We start from the raw sequence: 25,137 nt of genomic DNA, 5'->3' as shown, positions 1-25,137 counted from the left end.
AATCCTGTAGACTGGAGTGTAGCAGTGAAACATGTCTTATCAGTGCTTGGGGCCAACATTCGAGTCTTTGGCATGGAAGCCAGCCTGGGAGGTTTGAATGTGATGTCAGTACCATGCAGCTGAAATGCTGCAACTAAAACGGTTGTGAATGAGCAGACCTGTAAAGAGATAAAAGCCATTGAACATGGGCAAAGCTTCCAGATCCGGGGAATGGTGCAATGACAACATTATCCAGTGACTGATTTGTGGACAACACACAGTGAAATTACATTTTGTAAGCCTGTACTGATGTCATGAAAGCTAAATACATCTGAACTTTACAGAGGAAACTTGTAGATATACAGCAGGAGAAAAAAAAACTCACTTTCAACCAAACACAAAAGGCAACAGTTACAGCCCAACTGTCTCTGCATTCCATGCTTAAATTGAGTAATTTAATCATCAACCTCCTGACTGCATGTGATTAGCCAAAAGTAGCACTGTCCACCACTGGTGCTGAATTTACTCTCATTAAGCCTTTCTCCTTCTCTAACGGATTTTAGGCCTACTTTTCTTTCTCTACCATTCTCATCATCTCCTATTGGCACCCCCCTTCTATCCCTGCCTGAGCTTTTGGGCTAATTTGAAAACCAGGAGACAAAAGCCTCTTTCAGTCCAGTCAGTTTTGGTCACAATGCCAACGTCAGTGCCCAGGCTCCCTCCATTTGCCTGCCACACACATTCCTCCTAGCACCCACACAAGTACCATTAGAAGGGTGTCATTATCTCCCATACATGAGGAAATTTACACTCCAGCCTCCTTTATCTAGCCAATTAGAGCTGGCCCATGGTGCTGCATTGTGCGTTATCAATGGGAATGGCACCTGCAGAAAGGCCATCATGCAGACCACCAGTGCAACACCAGTTACAAAGCTGTAGATCATATTCAAGAAATTCTGTATTCCTTTATCTCTCAAATTTTATAAGAAATACATACAACGTAAACAACCTTAGGTGGGAGATTTCAGAAGCAAATTATCTTTGCAGAAAGTAACAATGTTCAAGTTGAGTCCTGAATGACTGCGGGAGGTAACATTTCATACATGGTAACTTGTGTTCGGTTTCAAAAACATCTGGCTTCAATTATGCCCAACTTATACCAACTTAGTTGCAGAGCTGAGCAGCAGCTGACCTAATTACGGTGGAATTTGGAGCTTTACGGAACTTAAGTCGTTTTGAGGGACATGCCATTTTTAAGTCTTTTTCACTAATCTCAGCAAGAAACGCTGCTGATATCTGTCTTAAGCAGTGATTCCCAGAAAACTGCAGCTGCCTGCCAAAGACTTAAGACTCACTCCGGAGGGAAGACCCTCTTTAACTCGCCTGCCTCGCAATTACACTGGAACTACCTACTTGACCTGCAAAACAGAGGACTCAGTTAAATCTGCTCTGCACAAACATGGGAAGATTTGGAATACTGATGGGTTTGAGTCCCACACAGTGAGAGCATTATAGCAGCTTGGCAGGAAGGGGGCTAAATGACACTCCAAAAGGTAGATGAGGGAAAAATGGGCATGGTTATATATGAAGGGGTCGCTTGACCTCTCACCTCAAGATAATGAAAACAGATTTGGTGGGTACCCACAACTCTCCCCTTTACAGACATGCCCAATCTATGAAAAGCCCATGCAGTTTGATGAAAAGAACATGAAAATTTCTCTTGCAGCACAAATGTGTTGACAATTCTAAGATTGTGTATTTGAATATTTCTGCATGCTGGGGTCCTTAAACTGTCTTGGAATTGAGTTTTACTGGTGGATCGGTGGGGAGCAATGCAATTGTAGTAAACTGCTATTGGAACCAAAGAATACATGCACAAAATACAAATATGATACAACAACTTTGAAAATATCTCCCCTTTTTATTACTCTGGCCTTAACCTAACTGTCAAGAGAGCGTGGACCAAAGAAACTGTTCTGAAGCTGAGGCGCTTCCCTCCTGTCAAAACTCGGTTTATTTCTGTTCAACCTTTTATGTCTCCCTGTCTTTGTGTCAAACAGGGTTCTTCAAAGCTCTGTGCATCTCTCACCCAGTGCAATTTCAACTTGTACTGCTGTCCTGTTCATTTAATCTTTTCATCACCAGCTCCAACACATGAAACACATGCATGGCCATTGGCAAAGACACACAACCCACGCTCTGCACTGCACTCCTGTCTCTTCTAATGAGGTCAATTAGCTGTGAGTATATGTAAATAGAGGCAGTTAAGAGGTCGGACATTGTCCAAAGTGGGACGCAGACAATAAAGGTTAGTATTATGATAGTTAGGGAAGCTTAAGAGAGTAGAATTTGAAAATGTTTGATGGAATGTGTAAATGGGTATGCTCCGATTAAAGGGCTTGGTCATGCTCCAGCAAAATAGACTTCAGCTTACAGAAGGTTGCTAAAGGGCTTGTTTGAGGTTTTTAATGACACATGTTGCTAACACCACAGCTGGGTTAACTGGTTAGGTACATTTGTCATTCAACAGTTCACAAAACAAACAAAAAAAAGATTATATTAATTGCTTATTTATTCATGCAACATTTTGAAACAGAGCATGTTTCCCATGGCTTTAGAGTTTTCCCTTTATCGTAAATTATCACTCTACCCTGCATCACAACAGGCGTGGAGGACATCACATTAGGCTTGAAGGCTAGGTGTTGCTTTAATCAGCCTGGTTTAGTCTTGTCTTCGCATGTCAAAAACGTACCAATTGTTGATTTTGTAATTACACCCATTATAATACAGGTTTGGGCAGCAATATTGAAAGGGGAATGAATGTAGGTGCAGTAATTATGCAGCACTCCATCTTGCACTAGAGCCAACTAATCTTCCTCTTCATGTGAAACTTTCTTTGCACTCCTTAAAAGGTTTCCTCCTGGGTTCAACTACACAGGGCTGGATGTTGATCAGCCCTGTGTAGAAGAAGTTGTTTTCTTCTGCAACTACAAGACGGATAAAGTAACATCAACAAACACACCCGTTGTTTCCAATAGCTGCAGGCAAACAAGAGTCGACATTAGCCTTTGCTTCAACTCAGAAGCATCGACGCAGGAAAAAACCCCACTATGATCCAGCCAGTGTTTTCTGATGAACAGTAATATTCTTTGAAGTGACTTTAACCAGTCCTCTTGTGTAAATGTTTCATCATGTGTGCAGTGTGCATTGACGACGCCCTATGATACCAGCTGACCGAAAACCAGCAATAATTCTGTTAAAATTCTGGTTGTGTATTCCCGACTCTTACCTCTCTCATGTCCTGTGAGATGGTGATCAGGCGTTCATTCTCAGACTGGGTATTGGTTAGGATGTTTCGTGCCTGCCGGAGCTCGGTCTGCAGTTCCAGGACCCTCTGCTCGTAGTAGGCCTCCTTACAGGCCGACTCCTGGATAAGAGACTCCTCGCGGCTCTCCCCATCTGCTGCCACCTTCCTGTGGTTGTAGTATGCTTGTCCAAAAGCCTGAAGACACAGTAAAGGAGGAAAAGAGCTGATGTTTAGAGGCTATAGTGTTAAGAAATAAGGGAGTATTGGTTGTAAATTCATTAATAATATTATTAAGTGTCCAAACTTGAGGTATATATTTAAATCATGGGGATGAAGCATCACCCTGGTTAATGCAGTTTTAGGATTGTAACTGACAAAAGTTTGCTCTGTTATTCAGCCATTTTAAAGTTAATCTCATATGAGGGCCGAGACACAAAAACCTCCAAAAATCCTGCCGTTGCCCCGTAGAGATAATAAGTTAGGCTCCATCTGGGCCGCATCATCCCGTCTTCCCCCTCGCTCCCCCATCTCCCCCCCCTACCCGCAGGGCATTGGCCTCCCTTGCACGTGCTCTGCAGTGACTCCACAGATGGGAAAACCAAACAGGCAAAGTAGAGCAAATGGACTAGTGTCTGGGTGATCATGAGAGGCCTGTATTCTAATGCTCTTAATACCTTAGGAGATCATAGCAGAGTAGAGACAGGTCAGCAGATATTATTAGATTTTTACGGATTGTCCGAAGGGGATGAAATTCATGAAGATTAAATAACTATGAAAGACATATAGGCTAAGGTTTTCTGTAGGGGGATATTCTCAGTTAAAAGGCTGAAGTCAGTCGTGTAGTTTGACCATGAAATATGAAAGATATTCTGTGTCACTATAAATAGTGCTGCCGTAACTTTGACCTTAATTTGTTAATGCGTGCAAGGCAGCAAAATATTAACAGAGAGACGAACAGAGAGGAACAGAGAGAGAGAAAGAGAGAGACCTTTACTGCAGCATAATCTAGGTTAGGCTACTTTCCGCCTTCTCAAATAATCATCCCCCTGATTACAGATTTCATTTCCAATCCTTTAACCACCAGCGATCTGATGGAAATTCTGATCTCGCAGCTCGAGTGCAGGCAGTAATCTAAAATCACCTGAGGCACTCAATCTGACCTTCTTTGCAGCTGCAGTGCACTCTCTCTCCTCTCTGACCTGCTACCCCCTTACATCTGCACGTGACTGGCTGCTGCAGGATTTTCTGTTTTACTGCGTATTGTATTAATCCCGGTAATTCCTTCAGAGTAAGGAAAATTTGCATTACTCGAACTGGGCTACTTGCAGTATTGAAACTATTTCAGTGGGTTACAGATGTGTGTGACATCACGTCTCGTGCAGGGTGTCTACAATATCTGTCACATTCCAGGGAAGATGACGATCCAAACAGGGAGATAGCAAGGAAGAACAGATAAACCCTCATGCTGAGAAGCAATATGCTTTATTTAGATGCAACAGCAGTTTGAAATGGTGCTAACTTTAGCAATAATATGAGGAACCTGATCTGTGGAAAACTGCATATTAGCGCACACATGATTGTGCCAATGAAATAAAGAATTTCACAAGAGTTTTTATTTTTAGTGATTGGCATTTACAAAGATAAAGATTAACATTATTTTATCCAAGTAAAAATGCTAAATGTTGTCTAGCTTAAGCCTCTGAATTGTGATGATTTGTTGCTGTTCTTCATCCTATGTGATAGTAAACTATATATCTTGGACTTTTGATCATGAAAGAAAGCAATTTTGAGACATCGTGTAAGGTTTAAGGGAATTGTAATGTACATTTTACATAATTTTTTAACATTTCATGAACCAAAAAAAAAAGAATCTATTCATTAAAAAAAGAACTGCTACACAAACAATATTAAGTAATAATTGTGCCCTAACCACTGGGAGGTGCTTTGAAATCTTATACCCAAGGTTCATATGGATATTTATTTACAGTCAAAGTGTCTGTCAATAAATAGCTAATGTCAATAACTCTAGATAAGAGTTTCTGTAAAATAACTCTCCTCATACATTCCCTACCACCTCCCTCCTCCCCAAAAATCATGTCATCAATCAGCAGGAGACTGTATCTGATGAGAAAGTAATTACAATAGACAGGATTAACCCAATCAGAAACCAGGGGAATCCCATCATTATAATCTTGAGAGGGAGTATGACAGATATCGAAGGGACTCCAATCAATCCAATCTTAGAGGCTGGTCCTTCAAACATAAAGTAGAGCCGATAGCCAAAACCCTACTGACCCCAGGCCTTTAATCTCAACTCCCCAAGTGTGGGTTTAGACGACTTTTAGGGGAGGGTAAATTGGGGACGCACGCGACCAAGCCTGTAATCCTGTGAAGAGCTGCCCACCCAATTTATAATTCATCTTTAGCTTGCCATATGTTGCAGTTTTTTTTAAATCGGGGATGTGAGCATGCATGGGTTATTAATCTCTTGTAAAGCTAATCAAAGGCAGGTCTTTAGTCATTAGCATGCTGCCTGGGCTGGATTTCCTCACAGAAGGCTATGGCTTACATTATGACGCTACATAAGGAAAAGTCAATAATTCAAGAGATTTAACCCTCTGCGGAACAAAATATTTGATTCCAGATGAGTGCATGCATGATGGGCTGAGGTTAAGACACCCTGCTGAGCTGGACTTTATACTGTGGGCTGCCATGTGGAGATCAAAGTGCATAATCACTGTGCTCAAAGAAGTCATGTGATTGAGGATGATTGATAAAATTAAATGAGTCACCTCTGATCTTCGTTATTTTTCTCTTTGAATTATCTTCGCTCTTACTTCCCCATTGTTAACGCCAGAATAGAGGATCTGACTACCATAGTCATGTGATTAACACATGGGAACTTTAAAAAGGGATAAATAAAGAATCTTGTGTGGGTGCAAGAATGCAGACTAACTTAAGGAAGGATGTCGTTGCTATGCCTGAATTTTTAGGGTAATGCCTATATCAAAACACTGATTTCCCTTTTTGAAGGTTTATCTTTCAGCAAAACAAATGTTGCTACAACAGCATAGCTGCTTGTGTGTTTGTGTCCAAAGCATGCTGGAACACGTTATAATCGCTGTATTGTCCTCTAATTGGACCAAAGACACAGCCTTCAGAGGCAAAGTCCACCAATTAGAAGGTGAGACAAATCATGACTCAATGGCCAATCATATATTTTTGTTGTGTGTTTCCTGTTCAGTAATAGAGGGGGAATGCTAAACACCAGGTTTTGGAGCCTACAGCCCTGCTGCTAATGTTCAACACCTTACATGGTGTAGGATCTTAAAGCAGAGAGAATATAGGTCGCAGAGTTCACTGCGGTTTTCCCCACTCAGAACCATCCAGCGAATGTTTCTTTGATCTTTGAGTCGAGAGCACAAGGGAGATGGGCTTTAGGTCTCTGGCAGGTAACAAACAGATCGATACTGCGGGTCTCAGAGGCCCTGTGGAGCTCAAGTAAACCAAATCTGAAATTCTATTTTCGGTTTCTGGCATCAAGTGAGAATAGGGAGTAGGTAGAGATGTATAGAAATGACTACTGCAGACTGAAAAACACTGGGTGCATTCAAGTTCACACACACACGCATGCACGCACGCACGCACGCACGCACGCACGCACGCACGCACGCACGCACAACCCAGGAGTATTTCAATCAATATGAGTGAGAACTCTCTCAAAAAAAAACTTGCCTTCACACCAAAATCCAATTAGGAAACTCTTTGGATCTGGATCTGATTCTTTTATCTCTGGTCCAGCCATATTCATCTCATTGTTAAAGTTTCCATTTAGCTCCCTTTGCTCTCACAGCTTGGATATAATTGGAAAATAAAGCTTGCTGCAGGAGGAAAGGCAGACAGAAATGGAGAAACAGGATAAGACAGAGAAGGGAGTCTGACAGCTTCTTTGTCGCTGAGCCAGATTTAAAGAAGCTAACCAAAGAAGTTATCTATATCCTTTGCTCAGCTGTACACCCAGTGACCATGTTGTATTTTTCTATTGGTTTATATCGTATGCCCTCAAGATAAGACAGAAATTAAATAAAAGACATACAAAACTCAAACATTAAGACAAAACCTAGGGGAGAGTATGGAATCCCAGACCCATAAAGACTGCCAGTAAACATGTCAGTGGCAGTGAAAAGCAAAAGAAAATAAGAATAAAAAGAAATGGAGTCCGCCAAATATCTTCTGGCATAGCCATAGAAAATACATTCACATCTGCATACTGTGGGGAAAAGGCCCACATTTAAAAAGGTCCCATATTGAAAAAAAGGAGAGATGTACATGTATTTTAAAAAATATATAAAAGCAGGTGGAGGTGCCATATAAATACCATGTTAAAACACTATCCACAGAGACTTGCACACAACCTGGTACAGAGATGCTGGGAACACAGGTGCGAAAGACCTGGGAACACCGACCAATCAGCGCAGACTGGGCTTTTTTTGGGGGGATGGGATTAATGTGACGCTAGTTCACTAAAACAGAGCATTTCAGGATGAAATCAGGTATATTCAGACAGGCAGAAAAACTATTTTTTTGGACAATATAGCATGTTCTCATGGAAACCCAAAATACAAGTATGAACCTGAAAATGAGCATGATATGTTCTCTTTAAATATAACAAGACAGAATAAAAAAGTCAGTGAGATGGCCTCCCCTTATCCAAACCCTGATTTGGAGGCATAATGCTGAGACGTTAATCTCACTAGATGATGCCAGATAGGTCGCAGCAGGGCATGCCTACTGTGCAATACTAGACGATACGATACAACCTCCATATGCAGAAATGTGATACGAGACCTGTGGGCTAGAGTGGGACGATGCTGAGCCGAGATTTTGAGTCTCTACAGCAGCATTCTTGTGCTATGACAAAGACAGCCCGTGATGAATGCTGAACAACGTAATGCTATGCCCTTTAGATCGATTTAGTTAGTCATACAGATGGTGAGAGAGTCAGGGTTGCAATGGATGCCAAAGCAGTGTTCCAGCAACACTGAAGACTGGCCAGTGTTAGAGTTGTCACTGTAGGCGATTGCAGAGGAGGAGAGGTGGAGCAGGAATAAGAAAAAAAAACACGGTGAATGGAGACTTCTGCCTCGTGAATCACAGCTCACGTGGAGTCGCAGTTAGTGATGATAATAAACAGAGACATGCTCCCTACCCTCTTTTTCTCCGTCTCTCTATCTCTGCTCACAGGCCACTATGTGCAGATAGGACAGATTGCTTCGAGGTGTGTGTTGATTCTATATTTAGCTGTCCATTATCAACTGATTATAATAAAGATCTGAAGAGTGGCTTCCTACAACACATATGACCCACTATTCTACACTTGCATTTGTTTCTTTAGAACATAAATAGCTCGCCATTTTTCTGCATTCTGTATAACATGGTTCGGCGAGTAATGCAAACCAAGTCACGTGGCAGTGTATGCATGTTTTAGTTAACTCAATTTACTGACAGCACTGTTGCTGATTAGTGCATGTAATGCCAAAGCCAATGACACTTGCTGTAATGAGTAACAGAGAAGCTAATTATTTACTTCAGACTTTACTCTTCACTCAGAGGGATAGAAATTGAAACAAAAAACAGACATTTGCTTTCATCTCTTGACAACTCTCTACTGGTTTGTGTTCTCCACTTCTTACTTGATTAACAGTTTCTTATCATAACAGCAACTCTAAAATTGGACCTTTCAAGCAGGGAGAAGAAACTGTCATATTTAACAGTCAGATATACAGTATATGAGGTGTTATATGTGCCAAGAAAAGGAGAGGGAAAAAAGAGGGTGAGAGAAATGCAAATGAGGGAGGCGGAAATTTTAACTGTTGCCTGGCACAGAGACGTATTGATTCACTGCATAGCAAAGAGCTGTTGGGTTATTATTCACACATAGGCCTTGACAATTACACACACACACACAATCTCCAATGTTCCCAGTGTGCCCTGCAGTCAGTCATGCTGCAGCACCTGGTGTTGCTGTGTTGAGGCTTGCTCTCCCTTCTGAGATAAAGGAGGAAGAGGTGAGTGTTCAAAGCCTCCACCAACACTGTGTGCAACTCATCTTGTCAACACGTACAGGCAACGCACTGCATGCCAAAGGCAAGGAATACACTACAGAGACTGTGAGAAAGCAGAGGTTAGAGAAACATAACCACATCTGAGTTTACCAGACACATATTTCCTTAAAAAAGGACTGATTTAGCCTCAAGTGGACTGGCTGAATTATATACTCCCATCATGAGATGAGAAGGGCGTGAACCTCCTAAAAAAACAACCACAAAGCTGTGCCAGATTTTGGATCTCCTGAGTTGCAGAGCAGAGAAAGAGAGAAGACTAGAGGGTATGGAGCTATCAGGAGAAGATACACACATGCACCTAAACACATGTACATGCACATACAAGTCTCTGCGTACAAGTGATGCACTAATCAGACTCATGAGGCCCTTTACACGGCTCGCTGAAGAAGTCACTCTCCTCAACCATAAAGAATAAATAAATATCAGGATGGTCTAATTGTGCCGCAGGAACTGTGATATAACATCTCTGCATACATGTCCGCTGCTTACATCAGGCTCCAATGATTAAGAGCTGGTTAGTGCTTTCATCAGATCTGGCTGGGGAAAACTAGATTTCATATTTTATTCTGACTTCACACTGACTACTAATCTGAAGTCAGCATCAAAGACTCAGTGCGACGTCAGCCTTTGGTCAGATCAGGCCTCAAGTTCAAACATGCTGCTCATCTACAGTATATTCATTACACGTCTAAAAAATCAGGAGCTTTGAGAAAATACACAAACGTGAAACACCTGTTAAGAGAGGCCAATCAAGCTCCCCACTGCTATTATAATGTCTGTGTTAGCCTGAAGGTGCTATGCTGTGGACTGACTCCTGTTTTATTACAGGGTAAAAACAGTCATTATGCCTCTGGCAGTGAGCTAAAGAGTCTAAGCACAGTTGATTTAGCTTTCAGTATATATGATATATAAGACGAAGGCAGCTTTTACATGCTATGGAATAGGTAGCATAATGAGAAAGATCATTTGCATGCCACTTATGAGTGAAATACTAGCTAAGCCTAAAAACAAACCACTATCATTTACAGAAAAAGCACATTTCGATGGGGTTAAGCGTTTTCTGAGATGGTTTGTCTTGCCTTGAGTTACTGTTTTTGTTTCTCTCTATGACGCTATGAAAAATGGTCCGTTGTCTCTTGTGCAATGAGATAGATGGACCTCAAGGCTGTAAACTCTAGTTTTGTCTTCAGCATTTAATCTTAGCGGTAAATAAATGACAAGGAAGCATCTGTTTATCCCCGGTAGTTTATTGGGCCTATTGTTCAGCCTCTAAATCTGCTACAGAATGGAGGAAAAAGCCAGTGTCTCAAGGGAGAGCAGAGATTAAATAGGTCTGATATACTGCACCACCATATTGACAGTTGAGCTGGAGTCTTAGTTCTTTATCACTGTGCATATCACAGTGACGTTGTATACCAACGCCAGCTCATTCACAACCTCAATCATTTGCAATGCAAAGAGCATTATCAGAGTCTGCCTTAAGTAGTCAGCCTGTCGACTCCCCTTTCCGCCTGACACTGTGGCTGGATGAGATATCACAGGTCCACGCGCCTGCACCCCAGGGGAACAGGCGTCGTTATGGTTACTATGCCAATTACAGTGACAGAGCGAGAGGCGGTCACTAGAGACAGGGCACCGACACAGATGGCGGTTTTGGGAGCTCAGCCTTGCACAGCTTGCTCTCCTCCCTTTTCCTCTGGCAACAGCACCCATGTCCCATGCCATTCCAATTTGAGATTTGTTTGCACAAAGAGCTCGCTGGTCTTCTTGCTTTGAAGTATTCTTGTTTTTTCTCTTTGCTGTCTGGCCATGCCTACACCATAGTGAACAAGCAGTTCATTAGACTGAATCTCTTTTTAGTGTGTATTTCAGCATATTTCCCAAAAGAAACTGCCCTCTGTGGAGCCTTTACGTATGACCTCAACAGCTGAACAGCCCCTCGCTATAAATGACATAAATGGCGGAGGAGGGGAGCAGCTGGGGCAAAAGCTGGACCACAGCCAGGCACACATATAAACATACACATGCATAGATTTGTGAACTCAGACGTCCACACACACCCACAAACGCGTGATTACATTTTCTTCCAAAGTCCGAGGTCAGGTTTGCAGAAATATGGGGGAAGGTGAAAAAGACATTGAATCTATGTGCTTGTGTATTGGTTCAGGGTTAGTGGAGACTTTTTGATCAAACCATGATCTGTATATGAGACCCTAATGCATTTCCCCTCATCATCCTAGACTCATCCATTAGTGCCTAGACATTTCTAATCAATCAGAGTGAAGCATTGACAGGATGGGGGAGGGATTGGAGAAACCCATGGTTTTCCATCTAAGGTGCCTCAAATGTTGCCACATGAATGCAACTATTCATCACTGATCAAATTTTCCTCCACTCACAAACGAGGATAAAGTTAATTTCCAATCCCTGTGATGTCCCCAACTCCCCTCTGCTATCTCTCTATTCACCCTCCCAAACCCAGGAGACGGTCTCTGGGGCAAGTCCTGCCTTTGCTCCCGGCTAGACAGGGACTATTGACCTCCTTTCCCCATTTGCAGTGATTAAGTCCTGTATGTGACTGTGTGTGTGTGTGTGTGTGTGTGTGTGTGTGTGTGTGTGTGTGCGTGTGTGCGTGGGTGTGTGGGTGTGTGTGTGTGTGTGTGTGTTTGTGCGCATGCTCTCTACCAGGGAGCTTAAATCTTGGGTCGAGGCTACCATATGAGCCCATGTCAGTTTGTAAAGAATGACTTGGGGGCTCAGTAGCCTCACCCCCACTGTGCACATAATAGTGTGTTTGCAAATGAAGTACTGGAGGTTAAATAGGAAACAGTGCATGCATACAGCCGACAGATTGTTTATGTTATTAAGTTCTTGAAAAACAAAAAGTTGTCAACTCTACAATACCTATGCATCTCTCTTACAACAGATCATTCAAGTAAAAATAATGACGAGAGATGAAAGATAAGCCTTACCCTAACACAATGCCCTTAAGTCCTAAACAAATGCTGGAAACGCTCTTTCATGAAATACATAATTATTAAGCTGTGTTTGTCCAAAAAAGAGATAGAAAAAAAACTCTATTTAAAGTCCCAGCACTTTAAATTCATTAAGCCAGCTGATAGAGGGACTCTTATTCTTCTCCCATTTAAAAAAAGGGAGCAAGCTTGTTCCCACAGGAAACACAGGCATTGCCCGGTGCCCCTCCCATCCAAACCTCTCTCCTTTTCTCTGCCTGCTCTCCTCATTTCTCAAGAACCCCTGAGAGACTGGCACATTAAAATTAAAACCCCTCCTCTTATCGCTCTCTCTGGGCCCAAACTCTAATGTTGTTATTGCTGTACAGGCAACCCCCTGCCTTACTATACAACTTTGTCTTCCTATCTCCCCTCCCTTTTACCCTATTTACCAATTCCACCCTCTCTCTCCCCTGTTCTTCTATGCCTGGGGGTTTCAAAGCCTTGGCTCTATGAGACTCTGGTACGGGAGACAGAGTGCACTGAGACAGAGGGACCCAGACCCACTAGCCTATTTACAATAGGAGCCTGGGGAAGAAAGAGAGAAGGATGGTGGCGGGGAGTGTGGAGAGAATGACACGTTGCTTTTCTATGATTGCACCGTGGTGTTGAAGCGAAAAGAAGCCCTGGGGCAAAGGGACAACCCTTTTGAAATTGGCGTTTGCTACTGTTGAAATAGATAGCCTACTTATTAAGACAAGTAGATGTTTTCAGAATCTGCCCCTTAATTTAGGTGAGATAGGAAGCACTACTGGGAAGATAATTGAGATGAGTGAACTATGTGGAATTTAAGAGGAGCCAGAGAGGGGTGTGCCAGAATGTACTCATGTAAACAGAGAATGCCTTCTGTTCACATCTTATCCTTGAGCTTTTTAGATGTACTGTAACAAACTAAAGAACACCCAGGGACAAACTGCACAACAAAACTTCTCTTTAGTTGCAGGATATGGGTGGGACAAGTCATAACCTTTAGATATGTGTGCATCTGTGTGTATATCTAGGGGTGAGGACGGGGCACCCACCATCTGTCCACTTATAGCAACCACAAGCGTATTCCTTCTTATTCATATATGCTAATAAGCATGGAGTGTTACACCCCCATGTTATGTCTTTTGTTTCTCTGGACATACATTCATACAAAAGCTCAATATACTCTTCGGGTGTCAAAGCCCAGGAAAGTGTCCCACAAATGTGGACTTCTGATTTCAGAGGGTCACATCAACCTACATGATCTCTTGCTACGTGTGTTAAGATTAGATTATAGATCGAAATTCACCTCTAACCAGTTTAAAAAGTCCCAAATGCATCTGGGGTGATAGTTAAGTATTCTTATTACCAAGTACACTTTATTTGATTCAGCACTTATTTTGAACACCTACATATATGGAAAAAAACACAAAACAACCGACAGCTCTAAAGATAGGTGACTACAGCTACTGAATGTCAGTTCCAGGTTCTTTTGCTGTGGAAATGGCCAGAACGCTGTAAGGAAAAGCAGCATTCTTCTCATTATAGAAAGAAAGTAATGCTGAGACTTATTCCTCGTTGAACAGAGGTAAAAGAAGTGACTTGCCTGATGAACCTCATGTGGTCATTTCCTCTGATCAACTAAAAAGATATCCGGATTTATACAGAGTCATAATTCACACACTTCCTATCTGCTATAAAAAGCCGGACTCCTCACAAGTAAACAGGATGCAGAGCAGGGAGCAGGGGATGCGGGTTCTGACTTAATTCCAATAGAAGGAAGAAGAAAGATTTGATGGAGCAAAGCTTTGCCTCGACTCAGTAAGAGGCCTTATGGTCAAGGGAAACCCACATTCAAAGTCATAAAGGAGCATGTTTTATATTACGGTGTCATTCTGTGTAACTCATGTTGCTAGGATTCTGTGGGACAAAAGATAAGGAATATATGTGGGCAATATGATACAGCACACACACTTGAAAAAAAATGATGCAGGCGGGGTTCAAAACAAACTTGTACTCTACCCACATGACTAGCTGATTCATGTGTTTATATAAGACACTTGTGTCTCAATACATATAAATATGACCCTACCTTGAACTAACCAGACTACATGTTTCTATGGGAAATTCTGTGGCTCTGTCTATCTGAGACATTACGTCACATAGTAACTTGAGTTACTGAAAATCTATACAGAGAGGTAGTATTACTGTGGAGCAAACTTACCTAACATGCAGGCTAGTGTTTTTTCCCAACAAAGACCATGACCATTAAGATAAAATCCACAAATAATCATTTTTAACCACTTAATACAAAAATAATACATAATAAAAAATAGGCTATTTGTAGTGATAAAAGTAGAGCAAGGATTTGGTTTAGATTTAATCAGTTGGTGAAAGTAGAGACTGGGACGCAAGAGATGCAATGAAATGACACAATAAAGACAACTGGACATGTTGGAGAAGGCATAAGTAGCCATTGTATTTCTCAAACACACATACGCACATCTAGCTCAGTCACGTGCATGCACACTGGCATCTTTGTTCAGAATACTTTATAATCATTGCAGTGTAGGAGAAGGGAAACTGGAGACTGGCCTAATGCCTGAGTGGACCCTGTTGTATTGTCGGAGGCATACAGCCATTACTATGACCTCATCCTCCTTTGCTTTTAGCTTGGTCTCCCGACTGATCTGGCCCTGGTCTTCAGTAATTGGATTACACTAGTAGAATCATGACCCTGCTGGGCTGCCATACAGCTTCTCTTCATGCAATTTTGACTTCTGTGAATGTTTTAAATAAATCTTTATACCCTCAGGTTTTTCAAAAGGTATAACTTTAACCATGTTACTTTAGGTTTTGCAATATGGGGTTTAAGCACAGTAAATACTCAAAATAAAACCACTCTATTGCTGCTAAATTGTCTCTGAATGTGACCTGATGAAGCAAACAAAATTGGATAATACATGACAGATTCTACTGTAAGAGGCTTGGGGAGAAACTTCATGAAAGTTTCATTGAAGACCATCAGTCATGTTTCTTCCACACCACAGGACTTTACAAATTAATGGTTTACATAAAACACACTCGACAAAATCTCTACTCTTTACACATTAAACCAAAAACATTCCACGCAGCCCAAACAATTCACCCACTGAGACTTGTAACACTCAAACATTGTTCCACCAATATGCCAGAGTAAATGCGGCCTCTACTTGAACTGCAGATAGGTGCTGACAGTCAAAGTTGAGGACAAAAGCCTTTAAAATCATTACAGATTAGCAGCGGGCCATTTTACCTAAAACTGGGCAGAATGATTCTTTCATTACTTTGCAATACCATATGGTGGTCCTGCTCTGATACACAAGGCAACATTAGTCTATGTGAGTGGATCTTGTGGATAGACCAGCCTTTCTGGAAACATTATACAGTTTCGCAGTGGGCATTTCTTCACAAAATTATTGTGTGGGTGGTCTTTGCATTAATTTGCACGTCCTTATTGATGATGAGATTCATATAGAAGAGTTCCAGACCTGAGAGCTCTCAGAGAACATATTTCTTCTAGGTGTGGCAGCTACTGGAGTAGGCTACTGGGCCAGGACAGGGACAACAGGGCAGTTTCTCAAGACAGCCTTTGCCCAGCCTTAGCCCAAAAAGAACCTACCTGGCTACGGCAGGGCTGCCAAGTGTGACAGGGCCTGGCATACTTCCAGACCTCCGTAAGCCCTGTGCATAGCGGCTGGGATTCATCCTCTTAGGCCCAGAGGGTAGGGGATTTAGGACTTTATTTAGTGCCATTTAGAAAAGATTACCCCTTAACTGCAGACTTGCTCTCCAGCAAAAGATATTATGGATAAAAGAATACTCCAAACACTGCTAAAAGGTTTAGCATATGATAGGTCACATATAAAGGCAAAAACATAATTGAACACACACACAGACTGAAATAAAACAGTGGCTGAGTTCAGTGAATTGAATGAGCTATACAGATTGTGATAAAATACAAGATTGTCTGAAGTAACAGAGAAAAGAGAGACAGACTTTATTTATGACTCATATATATATATATATATATATATATATATATATATATATATATATATATATATATATATATATATATAAGGGACCAGATGGGTTTTGTGTCCTTGTATTTTCTACTGACATCCAATCAGCATCCAACCCATTTAACACCAGAGAAGAGCTTAGAGTCACACCAGATATCTTTGTTTAAGGACATTGGGAAATATCCTTTAGTGATCTGCCATTTCAAAAGGGACAAAAGTACCCAATCCTTTCAAATGTTACCACAATGGGACGCCTCTCTCACTCTCCTTTGTCATACACTGTGTTCTGCTGGCATTTAACCCTCTCTTCATCTGTGACACCCAAGACCCGTTAACCCCAGTTGGCTCAAACACACAAAAGGCTCAGCTAGCCAAGCACAGAGGATGCAGGTTTTTACTTTTTAGGGTTCTGACTGTCTGGTTGAATTCCACAACGTAGTACACAGCTGCCACTACACCGATAGGAGTTTTGCAGGGCAGGAATGGGGTCTGTGTGTGACTGAATGACCCGTGGAGCACAGGGCTTTATTAAAGTGTCACTGTCTGTGGAAAAGAAAGAACAAGTCTTTGTGGCCAACTGTGTTCAATCTCTTTGAGGTGTGGCACGTGATGTCACCTGTGAGTGGCTTAACAGAAGGATATCAACAACAGCTGAGGGAACGCCACCTTCCGCTGTTACGCTGCTAGAGTGAAGTATAATGTCATTATCTACTTTGCCTTGTGACTGAGACTCTACTCTGCAATCGGCATGATAACTGGGAAAGGTCCACATAGCTTTATCATATCTTCACTTAGAAGCTATGATATGCAAGGGTGCTTCAATCAGAGCACTGTTTGAAGAGGGAGCAGCGTATTGTGTACAAATCAGCTGTTGACTTAAGCTATAATGTACTCTTTGTCCAACATCCTTGAGGAGATGTTGCATAATCACAAAGAAATGCTTGATCAGTCAACTGAACCTCTTTCTGCAATCTCCACTGTCATTTTGCCAGACTATAATACTCCAGTGCTGGAGAATCGTCTGGCAATGCGAGACTATGGGCCAAGTGACTCACATTCACTATACTGTATGATATACTGTATATACATTGTATGCAAATGGATCTCTTTGCTAAGCTAGTATGCTGTAAACTCTGCCAGTGGGCTACAAGAAAATGGCGAATACCACTCAATACAGGGACACCTTTTCAGTGGAGTGAATGAGAGAGACGATGGATAAGAATCCACATCAAGACATCAACATATAGATAGCAGTCTATCCCTAGTGACAAAGGCCAGTGAACACGCAAATGATTGTTGGAGAATAATGTTATGGTTGGAGGGTTATGAAGTGAAGTATGTCAACGACCACAATATATACATACAACTATATTACCTATTGTACATCAGAGAAAAGAGAGGAACAGCCTATGAATGCCATTAACCAATACATGGTTACTTCCAGCAAATTAGCATATGTACTATTCTAACACAGAGATCATCCCTAAGTAGTCACCAACCAACACACTCAGGAGGCAGCACCTGCTGAAAAGGCAGCACAGCTGCTCAAATTAAGGCACAGAGCTGTGCCGTTACTAAGCAACAGTAGAGCACAGAAATTCCTCCATCTTCCTGCCTCAAGAATAGTGTGCATGTGGGGGTGTGTTTCAATGTGAATACAAGAGTCCTGCCCAAGGGTGAGTGAGACGGTGAGGATTGGTTAAATGGCAGGGAACGTTTGCTCACTGTCCAGATGATTTCTGATTTGCTGTTTACATCCAGCATGAGACAAAAGAGTGGTTTCTGGGCTTCTGAATACACATACACATGTCGTGTTTGTGCATACCAGTAAGTGAGGACAGGTTTGGGGGTCACTGTAGAGGATCCAGTGTTGAGCTACTTTGTAAATCTCCCAGACAATCTATTGCAGTCTGTTCAAGTCCTCGAAAAGTGAAGGGACATCCAAACATTGCTGCAATCAGTGTAAATAGTAGTTGTGTACAAAAGAGAACGTGGCATTTATTCCTGACCAAAGAAATAACTGTATTTTATACTTGTGTAACAGCTGCAGACAAAGCAGCACTGGTCAGTTTGACCTACCTACTTCAAAACATTTCATAAATCAGTGCAACCAGGGAAGACCGGGGCTGATAAATATGACATTTGTCTTTTCACGGTTGCAGTGATATCTTGAATAATATGTTTGGATTTTAAGTGAAAACCCAACACTGAGATAAGCTTTCATTTTAGCCCTGGTTGTGACAGTCGCTTATCTTGTGTTTGCTACCCACTATCTACTGTTCTTCTACAAACAATAAAGAGGAAGTGGAGAGGGACGTCAGAAGAATGTGTTTGTATATCCCTTGTGATAGCATCAATTCTGCCCTTCATACAGAGGCTGGGCTGGGAGTTGGGTAAAAGGATAAAGGAACATGGCTATGGTTACGACCTGATCAGTGATCTACAACCAGTATAACCCAAACCTGAGGCAAAAGAATCTCTGCCACAGCTTTGAGCAAACTTTAAGTTTATTGCCCACACGGATGGATGTTTGTGCTCAGAAAGAAAGATTGGGCACAGTTTAATCTAGGAGTCCAACCAAACTCACAATGAGAGCTTCTTGTTGAACAAGACTTTAAGTAGTATATTTTCAAAAAACAAGAAAAGTCTTCTCAAATGTCTCTGCTCCTCTCTATTTGTTTTAGTTTACTGCCATGGTTACTCTTTTAAAAACATTCGTCCAGTTTGTTTTTTCTAGTCAGAGCTATTTTGCTGTCATTCCTCTGTGGCAGAGCAAACCCTTCTTGCCAAAGACAATAACAATGACTAGAAAGAGGGTCACTGGAAGAGGGACAGAGAAGAGGGAAAAGCAGAAAGCTGAAAACATCTCTGTATGCATCTCTCAACTGAAACACACAAAAACCCCAAGGGTGCAGTGAGCAGATTTCTGGCAAGGCCATAAGGGTTTTACCATGAACTCAGCTTTCTTAGCTATTGGTTGTTTGTCCTAGTGGGAGGATACAGGAAGAACCCGTATCTTTGAAGGAGGATGTGAGCAAGCCTGTGTCAAAGTGAATATCTGATTTTTTTTCCATGACTACTTGTGGGCTCAGGCAGAATTAGAGGCTGCAGTCATTTGGCAGGACTGTCTGCCTAACGTCACTCTACAGCCATAGGTCTACTTCTCTCCTTCCAAATCACAAGACTGTGACAAAGTGCTGCTCTGGTGATCACACTGTGATACAACAGTAGGGAATAAGTCCGGCCACTGTCCAGAAAAAACAGACACATCCTTTATCTGACTCTCCAGCTCAGCTTGAACTGTCGCTCTCAACATTCTTTCCATTCCCAAAGGTCATTACTCATCTTGTTTCCTCTGCAAGTTTTTCATCCCTCTCTCTTCTGAGCGGGAAGGTTCAAAATTCAAACCTACTCCCGCCCCTTCCAACTAAACTAGTAATTCTCGTTCACAGAAGAGGGCCCAGATCTGACCTGGGAAATTCTTTGACAAGATGTCTAATGCACATCAGAAACATTGAAAAATGATGGCTTTGAATGGTATCTCAATGTGTGAAAATCATTTTTAAAAAGCTCAAAAATGTGCCTGAAAGACAGAATTAAACCTAAACCGAACACAGGATACAAATGAAAGACTTTTTATGTCGCATATCAAACATGCACAGTAAGTATGGCAGTTCATTTAAATGTTATAAGTCACATATATGTACAGTTAGTAGATCTACTCACGATTAAGACATTACAGGAGTGGGGGGTGGAAACACAAGGCCTACACTAATTGTGAGTCAGACAGGAATGTCTTCGAGAAGGGGCCATAAGAGCTGCATAAATAAATAAAGGTGTCAGTGCAATGGGGGACACTGAGTAAAGAGGGGGTGGGGTGTGGAGCAGCCTACAGAGGAAGTATCCCCTCATCATCTTGCAGTTTTGACCTTGTAGGATGACAGACAGATAGCTATTTAATGGATGATGTCTGCACAAATGTCACAGAAAACATAGTGATGAGGGTGACCATTCAAATAATAAACACAAGGTCAGTTTAAACATTTTTTTGGTGAAATGACGAGTGAGATGGGTATACGCCAAGAATAATTAGATTTAGGGTTTTAGGTTTGATGGGTAGGGCCTATTTAATACAAGAGTATATTATTTCTTGGCCATATTCTGTGATATTAAAATGCAGCATACCTCCTTCAGCTGGTCCACCTCCTGCCTGACAGCCTCGTACTCGATCTCCAGGTCATCGTACTGCTGTTTGAGCTGCTGCTTCTCCTCCAGCACCGCCAGTCCATACTCCGCCGCCTGGATCTTCTCGTTCGTGGTCTCACTCAGCTCCCGGGAGAGACGCTCGATCTCGGCCCGCATCCACTCCGGCGCTGCCTCCAGCAACAGCATAGCGTCGGGGTAGCCCTGCTCTTCCACGGACATGGTCGGTCACCGGTGATGGCTCAACCGACGTACGCCAGCTGATCTGCGATAAGGAGGAGGTGTTGGGGCGTCTTCAAGCGGTGTAACCTTGAAGAAGAAGCGCTTGCTTAAATTCGTCTGTATTTAAATTGCATGATTGTTACGCTTGCGTTTTTCGTTGCCGGTCTTGTTTCTTCGGTCATGTAGATGACTCCGTTTAATTATCTCCGACGGGGGAGCTCGTCGTTAGTTCTTAATAATGCTCCATGGTCGAGATGCGCTTTCCTTCACCTCTCCCCCGGCTTGTCGGAGCAATTGCGCCGGAGCTGGAGTACCAACTGCCAAGACGAGAAAGGGGATGTGCAACTTCTGGTTCTCACTTTCAAAATAATACTCGTCAACAGAAATAAGCTTCAGAACTTATGTGATTGTGGGTTTATTGTATGAGTTTACATACTGAAATCAGAATATAAAGGGAAAACACAGAGTGTGTGAACATTCATTTAAAATTCCTTATGTATCAGAGACCGGTTATTTTATTTTGAAAGCACAACCAAGCAACTTCCGGTACACTCGTGTTATCAGCACCGGCTTTTTTGAAACAGCTGAACGGTCCGTTTGTTCAAACGAGACGCACCTACGCAACCAGCTGTGACAGTTCCTACAGGCTGGCGGTGCTTGTCGGGAAATGTAGTACTTGTAGTATGTCGAGCCAATGAAAAAGGGCCTGCCGAGGCCGGGAATTGAACTCATTTCCCAATAGGCTTTGTTTATTTGCTTATGTGGAGCACGGAAATCCCTGTCCCTGCCGTGGCCGCTGACCACAAAGCAGCTATCTGCTGCCATCTGTTGGGACAGTTAATAAATTAGCCTTTTCAGGTAAACGAGCATAAACTGCATATCCACCTTTTTTCTATGTCTATGATATCCACACGTAGCACACCAGTATTCTCACGAGTTGTTCATGACGCAGCAAAATAGTTAGGCATGAAAGGGCCTCATTTAAAGATAGTTTGCTGCGTCAATCGGATGAAGGGCTCAGAGATTAGAGACTGATTTCTAATACTTTTCACCATCTCCCTATTTCCATTACATGTCTATTATGTCTACTATTCACAGTATTAAATGCATGCTTTAATAAATTGTAGTATATATGTATATGCATAAACGTGTAGCCTACCTGGTACTGCCTTAAAGACATTCTCATAGCCGCCAATTTGACATTCATTTTGGTGCGGATGTTTCAGGTCCCTGGTACTATGCATGCTGGCCCACTAGCTTAGCTCACTGGGACACTTACAGGGTACATGGTCCTCATAAAGTGGTGGTCAGTGGTGGAAAGCACTTAAGTACATTTACTCAAGTAGCTTATACTTATAGCTTACTATATTAATGTGTACTTTAAAATGAAAATATGCTGATTTACATTAAAGCTCCCCTTCATCTTAATACTGTCCTCTTTTACTCATCTACATTCATTCCACAACTATAGTTAAATGATGAGCTCAATGTAGAATAAAATAAAATATGATGCATTGTTAAAGTTTAAACTAACAGTATATAAAGTAGATCAGTATGTAGGTTTATTAATGCCTGAATCAATAACCCAGTAGGCTAATGTAATATAAGTAAAAAAAAATTTACTTTAACCGCATTTTTGCAGATTATACTTCTTAACTTTTATTCAAGTAATATTTTGAATGCAAGATGTGTACTTGCAGTTGAGTATTTCATAGTAAGGTTTTACTCATAGACCACAGCTTTCGCACCATGACATGTGCGGACGTCTAGCTCTAGAGTAACAAATCCTTCTCACAGAGCTGGTTTACTCGTAGCTGTGACTCTGGTGAGAAAGCTTTAGGATTATTGACTTACGGCTGAACGTTGACTGTTATACAGTATGTACAGTTACAGATAAGAGTGTACTCACCTTACAGATTAAATCTAAAGCATCACATGCTGTATGAAGGTATTGCAAGGATAATTGTATAAAACATTTTACTTTATGTAGTTACAACATGTAAGTAAGTATCTCTGTCAAATAGACTTAGCTGTTGTTATACTGATACTGCTTTGTCTTGGTGGTTTTTTTCTCCCTGTCTTCATCTATTTATTTACTATATTTTCCATATCATGGGCTCCAGGTGGAAAACACAACAACATTGAACTAAATGGAAAAAGGAGGAACAAAGTATCTTTTCAATTATTTATTCTTAATACTATCAAAACCTTATCAGAACTGAAGGTGGATGTTAACATGTTGCCGTGAATTGAGTTTACTTTATCTCTTTTGGGATAAGTTGGCAGAATTAGTTTTTCTGTTTTTCACTGTACTACACTGTCTTATTCAGAATCATATGGCAGCATATATGGTTAACTCTTGGCTCTGCACTCCACTGTGTTTATCACGGTAAGACAAAGTTTTCTCTGGGCCTCATATCACCCTATATATAGTACATGTCATTTAGCTTATCGGTATTTTATTATTGGAAAGTTTTTTTCCGTGTTGCTCTTTGTTACTGTTGGTGGTTTGAGATGACAGACTTTAAGGAAAATTATTGGACACATTTCAGAAAATATATTAGCATAATTTTCTGGATCCCTACGGACCAATGTAGTACCAAGACCTTCATAGATAAAAGTATTTATATATATTTTGCATTAGTTGTAAGCTGCATAATCAGAATTTTGCCTAATTAAGTACAAATCATTTGATCAGTTTGAGTGTTGATTGAGTCTGATGTCTGATGTAAGACATAGGGAAAGTAGCAAAACTATACTGTATGTATACATGTATATACAATATATAGTACCATTGTATATGATGGCTATCAGTTGGTGTGAATTATTTTAAAAAACTGCATAAGGATAAACATTCGAGAAGCCACAAATTTAGGCTGCATTGATACAAAATGAAACATACGTATAGAAATAGATTGTTCTGCTCACACAATAAGCACATTCTGAATTAAGGTTTATAGAAATAAATCCAAAAAGTGTTTCTGACAGTGTTTATTGTAATTGGGGCAGCAGCATTTTAGGATTGCATTGGGATTATTGGCTTTGAAGTCTCTCCAAACAGCGTACATCACAGACTGATCTCTCCCCACTAACCTAACAGCTTTAGCAAGGTGCTGAGTAAGCCAATCATTTTTTATTTACTTGCTATGTTATAAGGTCTCACTGTTTGTAGCAGCAATGGAGGAGTGTTCAAATGTTAATTTCAGAGATCCTCTGAACCCTCTAATGATAAAATAAAAAAAATCTGGTTGAATTTATTAACAACAATTCACATGAAAATACATATTCGACATGTTGCAAATCTGGTCAGGTGAACAGTTGTCTTTACTAATGAGAATATGTGTATGAGACAGACTATATTGTGGATCATTAGCCGTCCAGCAGAAGGCAATAGTGATGTGGCTACAGCATGAGTTTTTGATGAGGAGTGGGTGCTGCACCCGTACAGTAATGAGATTAGTAGCCTAATCCAAGCGGAGTCAGGAATAGTCCCACATTTCCCCCCATGAGCCGCAGACAGGAGGAACCTGTTACAAAAGATACAATCTCTGTGACTTTTCATCACATTCTTGAGGTCAGTTTATCCACATGCCTGATTTGCCATCCTGGTGGATAGATGGCTTTCCACAGAGGACACCACAGGAACCCATGAGTTTTTTGTGTTGCCCCGCCCCACTACACAGGGATAATCTGAAACAAATCAAATCAAGCGAGGCCACAGGATTGACTTTCTACAGAGCTGCAGAGGGAAAGACAACGTCAGAGCTGTGGAGGTTGATGTCAGAAATGTTGGGAACTGCAGCAGTGAATCTGTCACACTTACTACAGGTAAATTCATTCTCGGTCTTTCCTTGTTGGCTTATTCCAATCTGATTGTTTTGCTCATTGATCTCGAAGAGTGTTCATGAATGTTGTACTGTGATGAGCTACTGAGGCAAAACTACCAGCTAAGAATAGCCAATCCTTTAAAATGGATTATGTCTGCTCTACATTTGACTGAATGTAATGGATGATGTTCATTTGTAAGGGATTCTCTCTAACTTGTCTTAAAAAAACATACATACAAACAATAAAATCCAGAGCTCTAGTTGTTCCTCAGATGTCTTTTCCTGTTAGGAAACTGCTTTTAGTACTGTATTTCAGGCTTACGGTCAGGCTCCACAGTACAACTTGTTTGCATGCATATGATACATGTAAAATATAGTGTGACAAGATCAATACGTGTGTCCAGGCTCTGCTATGACTGGGTGTGAGTC

At 41.4% G+C, this 25,137-nt stretch overlaps 1 protein-coding gene across 3 annotated transcripts in view; it reads right to left on the bottom strand.

Annotated features, from left to right (window-relative positions):
• LOC310951521 (protein bicaudal D homolog 2-like) overlaps positions 1-21,170 on the bottom strand; it is a 43,789-nt gene extending 22,619 nt beyond the window's left edge. For all 3 annotated transcript variants that reach the window (XR_014593336.1, XM_083919785.1, XM_083919786.1), the window contains exons 1-2: positions 20,642-21,170; positions 3,269-3,481 (exon numbers count right to left, since the gene is read on the bottom strand). Coding sequence is in view for 2 of the 3 variants with exons in the window: in XM_083919785.1 (XP_083775911.1) it covers positions 3,269-3,481; positions 20,642-20,881 (453 nt within the window). In the remaining variant the exon portion in view is untranslated. The remainder of the gene's footprint in view (positions 1-3,268; positions 3,482-20,641) is intronic.
• Positions 21,171-25,137: the final 3,967 nt, after the last annotated feature.

The sequence above is a fragment of the Echiichthys vipera genome (assembly GCF_963691815.1).
Source record: "Echiichthys vipera genome assembly, chromosome: 9".
Lineage (NCBI taxonomy): Eukaryota > Metazoa > Chordata > Actinopteri > Perciformes > Trachinidae > Echiichthys > Echiichthys vipera.
This window is presented reverse-complemented; position numbering and strand designations above follow the sequence as displayed.